The sequence below is a fragment of the Rhodnius prolixus genome, unplaced genomic scaffold (assembly GCF_049639745.1).
Source record: "Rhodnius prolixus isolate KJV_2025 unplaced genomic scaffold, Rpr scaffold_14, whole genome shotgun sequence".
Classification (NCBI taxonomy): Eukaryota; Metazoa; Arthropoda; class Insecta; order Hemiptera; family Reduviidae; genus Rhodnius; species Rhodnius prolixus.
Genome location: NW_027411594.1, coordinates 8,815,777 through 8,825,561, shown reverse-complemented (window position 1 = coordinate 8,825,561; position 9,785 = coordinate 8,815,777). Strand labels below are relative to the sequence as shown.

General features: G+C 35.0%; 1 protein-coding gene across 8 annotated transcripts in view; it reads right to left on the bottom strand.

The window, feature by feature from the left end:
• Positions 1–1,196: 1,196 nt before the first annotated feature.
• LOC141451822 (uncharacterized) overlaps positions 1,197–9,785 on the bottom strand; it is a 390,222-nt gene continuing 381,633 nt past the window's right edge. For 5 of the 8 annotated variants that reach the window (XM_074123509.1, XM_074123507.1, XM_074123508.1 and 2 more), the window contains 2 exons: positions 5,033–5,113; positions 1,197–4,459 (listed from right to left, as the gene is read on the bottom strand). In XM_074123509.1, the coding sequence (XP_073979610.1) occupies positions 4,380–4,459; positions 5,033–5,113 (161 nt within the window). In that variant the 3' untranslated portion in view covers positions 1,197–4,379. Of the gene's footprint in view, positions 4,464–5,032; positions 5,114–9,785 lie in introns of all 8 variants that reach the window. The other 3 variants (XM_074123510.1, XM_074123513.1, XR_012457116.1) reach the window with 2 other exon arrangements.

Below are 9,785 nucleotides of genomic sequence, written 5' to 3'. Positions count from 1 at the left end.
TAGATATTTTAACGTAACCCTTTGACGGCTTTCAATTCTAAGGATGTCGCCGTATTCCATCCTTTGTAAACCCATCAGCCACCAAAGAAAGCATTTGGTCTTACGCGCTTCTGCAAAACTTTCTTGTTACCGCGATCTTTTGTGTAATGCGTGACCTTTTTTGGAGGTTTCTAATTGAAAAGAATTCGCAAAAGTACATCTCGGGAGAGCAAGATAATAATACACAAATAAAATAAAATAATATAAAGTGAAGGATGGAGTGGGGGACGCCACCAACACTCAGAATACCAAATACTTTAGATGAACAAAATAATTTTATTTTACAATCAAAACAAGAACACCAAAAGATACAAGTACTGGTCTAGACCTAAAATATAGTTGATAAGACTTACAGTTCTTTTCATTTGTTTTACAATTACTGCACAGACTGACTTGTTCAACAATAATTGACACAGGCACCTGGTCTAACACAATACGAAAACAGAGTTCCCCATTTCGTTTTCTTCTTTAAGACACACCACCGGATAGCTGAGACCCTGGCTATTAAGTCGTGGACCACGTGCTAACTGACGCTGTACTCTGCAGAAAACTCAAGGTGACAAGCCCCCGGGCAACTGGCTCGAAACTCCCAGGCACAAGCTGCAGCCCCCACTCCTTTCCTCTTCAACCAGTTCTGCCAACTGTAGACAGGGCGGCGCGACCAGAGCCAATTTGTCAAATTATAAGCGAGGGGGCCGCACATCTTTTCGAGAATCGAACACTAAATGTTATTAATTCTATTCTAAACAAAAAAAAAAAAAAGAAAAAAAAAAGTAACTTCTTTTCATAAATGAAATAATCTTCGACTTGTTACCCACAGTTTATTTATTTATTTTTTGAAATTCTCAAACCACTATTTTTTGGGGGGGCGAAGCTGCATCTCCTCTCAAAAAACATAACCAATTAGTCATCCTTATTTACTTACTTTTCCTCCATTATGTTCTCTGCCCAGAAATTAGGGAAAATAATAAGGAAACTTCCCTAAATGGGGAAAATGGGATAGAAAATAAGAAAACAAGGTTATTTATTTATTTTTTTTTTTTGTTTATTTTTCTTAAATAATTGTTTTTGTTTACCAACTGTACTCTGCTGAACCTACACGCTAAATTTTGTTTGTAAGATCACGTGCTATTTACAATCATTGTCAAAATGGTATAATTTTTGCTATACACTTATTTTAATTAATAAAACTTTTTTTTATTTATTTTTTTTTTTTTTATAGTTTTATGTTTATATATATATAAGTTTATTTGTTATTTTTAAATTATGTAGAAAATAACACTTAAATACACAGAACTTCCTCCACTTTACTTCCCTTTACCAACTTCCTCCATACTTTATCGATACTTACTACGCCAATTTTTCCATTGATTTATTTTTTTTTGTCTCTTCAAGTGTGGAGCTGTACAAAATGTTTAATGTTTTTTTTTTTTTATATTTAAATTAATTTTTATATCAAATATTGTAATTTTTAAAAATTAATTTCCTAAATTTAATTACGAAAAAATCTACTATAAATGACAATAATTATTATAAACAATTAAGATAGTTTATTATTTTTTTTCTAATTCTGTTTTTTTTTTGTATTTATTAATTTTTTTGTATTTATTTTTTTTTGTATTTTTTTTTTGTATTTGTTAATATATTAATCATATACCTATATATTTATGTATGTATAAATATATACAATTTTATAAAATATGTAATCGATAAATAAAATGGGGAAATTTCTTATTTTTATAATGAAATTTTTTTATTAATTAAGTATATCTTGTAAGAGATAAAATAAATGTTTCTTTTATAATAAATGCCACATAAATAAACTAAAAAAAAATGTAATTAATTTTTGAACCTTTTTGAACCTGCAACCATTCAATAATGTAACTATTAATACATTAAATTTAGTGAGTAAAGTTATATTTTTAAACACTTTTTTTTTTTTTTTTTAAAAAAACGTAAACATTTCTTTTTCTCTAGTAAATTTAAGTAACATTATTCAACTAAATTTAAAATCGACATCTAACTGGCAATATTGAAAGCAAATCTTCACAAAACTTGGCTGTTTTACTATAATTTGTTGATTTCTTTTAAAGTTAACTACAGCTCTTTGTGACTAAAAAAAAGAATAGTATAAGAATAAATTAATTAAACAAATAATTACAATAATTAACAGCCTTTAATCGAATAAAATGACTAAAAAAAATAGTTGTAAATAGTAATAAAACATTTTAATGACTTTTTATAAATTATTAATTTTCGCTTCTTTTTTTTCTCTCGCCCAAAAACAAAGAAAATAAAGCAAGCAATAAACATGATTGGAATTTTATATTTATTTATTTTTCAAAATTGTTCTGCATCCAAAAACTTTTAACTTTTTTGTTTCTCCTACATTAATTATTAAGATTCCCTCGTTTTAAACAGGAATGTTTAACTTACAAAGAGGTTTCATAATGTTTTTTTTCGAAGTTAAAGAGAAAAAAAAATAAACTTTGGCAAACCAACTTAAGACTTAGTAAGTAGTCATCCACATTTTTAAGGTTCTCCAAAGTTGTAACTTTTCCAAAATATTAGTTCGCGACAATATGGGCTCATATAAGGGAAAAGATTAGCTGATTGTTTGGCAAATTCTGGGATTCCAATGCGGGGATCATGGGTTCAAACCCAGCTGTTGGGTCCGTAGATTTTTTTTTTTTATTTTAATTTATTTCTATAATCCTCTTATTATAGCTAATTGTCCAGTGATAGACTTGGTTCTTTGTAGTTAGAGAACACTGTCCAGAGGTTGGCAGTACACTGAGAAAAAGTCTTGGGCGCTAATGGTCTCAGATGTTAGATTAGATTAGATACTAATAGGGCGACCCTTAAGGCCTACGCCACTGCGACCCCTTTGGATCTATTGTGGCCCTCCCCCCCAACTTTAGAGCTCGCCCTCCAGACCTGTCCGTTTAATCAGACTCTTAATCCTCTGGAGAGCGTTCTCTTGGGTAAAGCTCACAGGCCTTGAACTCAGATGTTGACGCACCTTAAATTAAAAACAACAAAAAAAATATGAATCTTTTGATCAGTGGGCAGTGTTGTTGCCTACATTGTTGCCTCTACCGTACCCAAAAAATAAAAGCATCAGCCTAGAAGTCTAGAATGAAAATCAAGTTCCAGGCCTCTTAGCCCCTTAAAGACTCCAATAAGGGGAAAGCAGCCTAACCTTTTTCTTCACCATCAACCTAAGCCGACTGAAGATCTTAAAACTTAGCCCCAACCACACACCTAACACAATCCGTCAAAAGCCGCCCCCCACCCCCCACCACGTCTCACAGAATTCTGCAGAAAGATGCTGCAAAAGTAAGGTAAAGAAAAGAAAGGTACGAGTATATTGTGGACGAAAGCGATTAGCGGATTATCGTATTGATCATCGCAAAACCGGAAATCGAACCCAGTACCACCACGATACATCTTAGATTTGCGGGCCTCAGGAAGTTGACAATAAAGCCGGAATTCTTTGGTCCTAGATGTTACCCCTCCCACCCATAAAATCTATTTTCATGAATGAATCCCAAACCAAGCAGAACGGACGATTTGCGAGGATGGTCTTCGCAAGTTGAATCAAAATACTTTCATCCTTTTTTCCCCTTAAAACGCCGGAGTTTGCCTTAAAATTGTTCCCTAAAACTTCGAAATGCATCATGAATTGCACCAGATTTTTTAATTTTTTTTTTTTTTTAATTACTTAAATACTAATTCACTAAAAATACTTAGTATTATTTTATTATTATTATTTTATTTTATTTTTTTGTAATTTGAGGTTGTTTACATGATTACAAAGCTGTTTTTTAGCGTACATCAACTTCAACATTGCACTCATATCTACATGTCTGTTTGAATCTTACACATACCAATTTTATTTAATTTTTTTATATTCTCGTAGCTCAACCCACAATAACTATTAATTTAAAAAATATAACTAAAAATATTGATTTTAAATTAATAAATAATTGAAAAATAAATAATATATAAAAAATGAATGTATATTGTGTGGGCATATTTCATTTGTTTAGACTTATTTACTTAATTTTCAATATTATTTTTATGTACTAAAGGAATTAAAGTTTTATTTATATAATTAAATAAATATGTATAATGTATATATAAAATATTTATAGTTGTTATGTTGGCAACACTAGCTCGAGCTCCCCCCCGTCAACAATAAATTTTTTTGTGTCATTATTTGAATTCACCCATTTCATTTAAAACTAATTTCTTCTTTGTTTTTCTCTGTTACATTTTAAAAATTTATTATTTAAATTTAAAATTTGAAACAAGAGAATAATCTTTGGGACTACGTATTAATGGGGAGGTGATCGAGGGCTAGCTAGTTTAAGTGGCACTGCTGAACAGTACGGAGTTCTTGTAATAGCTCGGCCGACTATCTGAAAAAGAGTAGTGGTTAATTTTTTTTATTTAATATTATTTATGCTAAAAGTTTTGTTTTGAGGGATTTTTTTTTTTGGTTATTTGTTGGTATTGGTAATGAAATCTGAGGTATTTTAAGGTTATAACTGGATCGTCAAATCTGAATCATCAAATCTGGATCGTCAAATCTAGGTCGTCAAATCTGAATCATCAAATCTGGATCGTCAAATCTGAATCATCAAATCTGGATCGTCAAATCTGAATCATCAAATCTGGATCGTCAAATCTGAATCATCAAATCTGGATCGTCAAATCTGGATCATCAAATCCGGATCGTAAAATCTGGATCATCAAATCTGAATCGTCAAATCTGAATCATCAAATCTGTATCGTCCAATCCGGATCGTAAAATCTGGATCATCAAATCTGTATCGTCAAATCCGGATCGTCAAATCTGGATCATCAAATCTGGATCGTCAAATCCGGATCGTCAAATCTGAATCGTCAAATCTGGATCGTCAAATCTGGGTCGTCAAATCTGGATCGTCAAATCTGAAGCTAAATGACTAGATACAGTTTTACCAACCTTGGATGGAAGGTGATTTATCCCGGTCTGCTTGCTGTTGTCTCACCTTCCTCTCCATTTCCAGTTCCTGGGCCAAGGATTCTGTAAACATAATAAATAAAATTATCATTACTTAAAATAACTTCAAAAAAAAATTCTATAAATTATGCCCTCCCAATTTCTTTTAAGTTACCATAGTTCCAAATTCTCCATATTGTTCAGTTTGTTGGCCGGAAGTGAAATTTAGAAATAAACCTTTGATACAAGATGGTAAAAGTGGTATTCAGAAATCAGACTACAAGACTACAGACTTACAAGACCTAACTCTTATCTACTACACACTAAATTCCATGACTCTTGGACACCCTCAGACTACTAATTTTTGTGTCTTAATAAATTCATAAGAAGATTATTTAGTTATGTAAAACTGTACTTTACGATATTTCCAGAAAAATGATAAAAAATAAAGCAATCATCAGTTAATTGATCTATTTATCGATCAATCAGTAAATCAATCAGTTAAAATTTTAAAAATCGTGAAAAATCTGGGGAAGAATTCCACGACTTTATCTCACCATCCAATCATTCATAGTCCCGGGAGGCAAACTCGAGCTCACCATTACATCCTGACCTCACAGTCATTATCACTGTAACTGTCCATTTTTCTAGGAGACACTCAGATCCCTAAAAAATAACTCTCAGTTCATTTACTCCCAACTTTCAATCCAAATGTTTCCCCTTAAATTGCTTGAAAAAAAAAAAATTCCACCAAAATCATCCTGCAAAAGAAGCGAAGTCCCTGTAATAAGCCACAAAAACAAAGGCATCCTGGCGCCACCTAGAATTATAAACACTCTCCAATCCCTTTTTTTTAAAATCCTAGCCGAGTATTCCAACTGGAAAATAAGCCACCTTAAAGCGTTCACAGGAAGAAACCTAAGAACCGTGGGTACAGCTGTTTATGGTGTGATTGTCGTTGTGCGCCCGCAGAGAAGAGTGCGCCAAGAGAATGGCGGGGGGCAAGGAAATGAGGGTTTGATATTGGGGTAGTTTACTTCCGGTAGAGAGAGAGAGACAGAGACAACGTTTTTTTTGTTTCGTATTTTTTTCTCAAATTGGACATCTTCCCTAAACTTTGGCCTTTATTTTCCCCAAAGTAGGGTTCCTGGAGGAAGGTTCTCTCTCGCCCTTTAGGTTCAAGCACCCCCCCTGTCTGTCCACGTAAGACATTAACCCTCCGGTAGGGTTTACTAACCCTAACCAAACAAGAGACCCACTTAAATTACCTACACCCTTAACCTTCATGTTTTTTTGGGGAGCTGCTGCAGCAGCAGTAGCAGTTCTTCGGCTTATCTATTGTCTTTTCATCACTCTGCTGCCAATCCTTACTTCCTTCCCCTTTTTTGGTAAGTGCGAGTAAATTTCCATGATTACTTTCCCAAGGAATAGATATTTTGAGATCACCGAAGACGAAATAAGTACTAAACTCCAAACGATTTTCTTAATATTTTCAGCACCTTTTCACTGAAATGTAAGAACTTATTACCTGATAAAATTCTAAATTAAGAACTGAAGAGAGAATTAGTTGAACGGAAGTGCCATTTCAATGAATGGATTCAGGTAATTTTTTCGAAAAATGTACCTTTAGAGTGGAAATGTATGTAAAAGTATCATTTAGTAAAAACTGCAAGTTTTAGAAAAACATATAAGTAAACTGCAGTAAGAAGGTCGTCTGACAGAAGCAAGGAAAGTTCAACAACTCAGCCTGGAATAAAGTTGCCCTTGACGTAGTACAATTGTGGTCGGCCCAATTCACACGTGCCTTCAGAACCTAAACCCTGAACAGTCTAGTCCCTACCCCGCAGCTAACACCCGCCGACAGCGCTATGATGGTGCAGTTAAAGCTGATGAGTTGGTTAAGTCTACGTAATGTGGTTATCAATATTAGAGTAGCCAGTCATGGTGAGGGCGCGCAAGGCAGGCACCACACAGCATCAATCTTCCATGGGCAAATGAGCAAGGGTTTTGGGCAAAACATTATGTGGGATCTGTTTAGAGATGTACGAGTAGTGGCGACGATCTTCAAGTGTGGTGTGAGCGTGGCGTTCTCCACCCACACTCCAGCACTGGAGTCACTACTCCATTCTCTTCAGAAGATTAAACCTAGAGAGAGAGATGACCATCAAGTTATATGGAAGGGGACCATCAGAGAAGCGTTTGCAGGCAGAAGACCTGGGGACAACTCTATGAAATGTTAATTTCTGTGCATATCTCTGGAATTAAAATCTCAGCGCGAAGTTACTGCTGCTGCTGCTGCTGGAAAAAAACCCATTCCTTAGGGGGAAAGCAAAGCTTTATTACCTGGTACTCCCTCTGGAAACCCTTTTCATTCCAGTTAAATATTTAATTCTCCTTACCGCTGTAAGTACCACGTGTAAGAGAAGAAGTAAGAGAGCACATGTTAATTTCTCATTTTTAAGACGAAAATCTGACACTAATGCGGTCCGCGATGAAGATTATTCCAGAAGCAAGCAGCTTTCCAATCCAGTGGTAGAGCCGAACTAAAGGACCAAATGTAGATGGATGAATGAACTGGACAATTCTACGAGGAAACCTATTAAGAAGATACCAGAGGGAGCGAATACTTCAATCTCTCTTTGCCTGAAACCTTTTAGTCCAGAAAACTCGTTCCCATATTATCCAATTTTTGATTACCAGCTTCAAAATTGCAGGCTTGGGAGTCCCCAAATGATGTGGAGGATCCCCATCTTGGCTAATGTAGCTAACAACTCGACAGGTTCCAGGGACTCTGCAGAGTTGTTTGGTATCAGATCTCTGGTGCAAGGCTATTAGGCTATAAAGCATAGGCCTTTCTACACGTGAATATGTTCTTCATCTCTCATAAGAGCAGTTGATATCCCTCTGTTAGCAAAACCGCTGGAAACACTTCTAAGTGATTAAGTTATCTCTCTCTGAAAAGAGAAAAAAAAAAACCAAAAAGTGGCCTTCAATGTCTTTTAGGGTCCTTCAAAAAAGCGTTAAAGTCTAATCAAAAAAATCACACAGAATTTGAGAAAATTTTGGGTACCCAAAATGAAAACCCATAAATTGCAAAGGTTGTTGACAATGTGAAGGTACGCTCATTGGGAATGTATAATCTGGAGGCTGGCCTAAAGCGGAAGATCTTAACATAGTACACAAAGAAATCAATCTTTAAGAAGATCAACAAGGCCGTTGACATCTTAATCTAGTCCACACTTCTAAAGAACTAGATCTTATATGTATAATATTATTCCTGAGACTGAGTGTGTATAACAAAATATATACACTAGCACATTCAAGTATTGTACAACTTCAGTTCCCACAATATTTTGTCGCACAGTCATACACACATATGTTCTATGAATGTGTGCGACGTATTGCTCTCTCGTTTCTTTTTTTTTATCTACTTCTTTTCCTACGTTTTTCAAAAGACAGTTGCAATAGAAACGGACGTATAGAGAACGAATCTGTTCCAGCGTGACTAGGCACTGTCCAGATAGTGTTCTTTGTACAGTTCTACTCACTCTGTTCCACATACTAGACCCTGCATCTGGCCCTCTCGCTCTACATGTATATGTATATACACACACGTTACATATACAACTATTTCACTATTGTAGAAATAGTTATAGAAATAGAATTGAATGTAACAAATCAACAACCTGTTAACCAATCTCTATTTCTATACATCCAGCATATAAGGTATACACAAGGCATAAAACATTCTATTATATAAGTCCCCTGGAATTGTTATTGATATTTTCACACTGTGTACATAATATACATAGCAGTGACTTCCGTTATATACTCGTATTTCTGAAAAATTCTGCTACCTGAAATATTAGGAAACAACTTTCTTTAAACTGAGGTATTTTTTAAGTTTCAGTTTCCGGTTTACGTTTACTACTATTGGGATCAAGTAAAATTTTTGATTTTCGAGAATTTTCAACCGTAGATTAGATTAGATTCTAGTAGGGTGGCTTTTAAAGGCCTTCGCCACCGCGACCCAATGCGGATCTATAGTGGTTCCCAACGCAATCTAGAGCTCACCCTTTCAAAGACCCCGCCAGTTTTTTTTCCTCTCCAGACTCTTGATTCGGGTGAGCGGCTCCTGGGCTCAGGTCTTAGTTTTTTTTCCTCCCCCGAAGAGTAACATCCTTAACCAGACTAGCCCCTCACACTAACACAATACGTGCAGTGCCCGTTTCCTCGTCCTCCTCCTGACAAAAACCTACAAAGGCTGTGTCATCTGCTAGGCCCCATGCAATGAATCGTGTTTTCTGAGCCTACAGTGGCCGGTCAATAGGCCTACCAACCGTAAAAATATCCCCTTTTTAAATCCTGAAAAAGTGTTTTTTTTGGGGAAAAAGATTCCTAAAAAATGAATTATTTTGGGAAAATGAAACCTTATATTTCACTCGGGAACTTGACAGAAACTTCGCGATCAGAATTCTTCAAACTAACAGCGGACCTAGACTTGCAACCGGAAACAGCACTTCCTGAGAAAATGTTTTTTTTACAAATACGACGAAGAAAAGCTACATCCAGTTTTAAAGATCTACATCATGTATAAGAAACATTTGTCCATGAAAATCCCATTAATGTCACCCACCTGGAAGCTTCAGCATAAGTCCCTTTGAGGGTAAAGTACTGTCCTAACACTTAGATATGAAGGTCAAATTTGTGGCTGACGTTCCAACTTTGATAACAAATTTGGAATAGAAGAATAGAA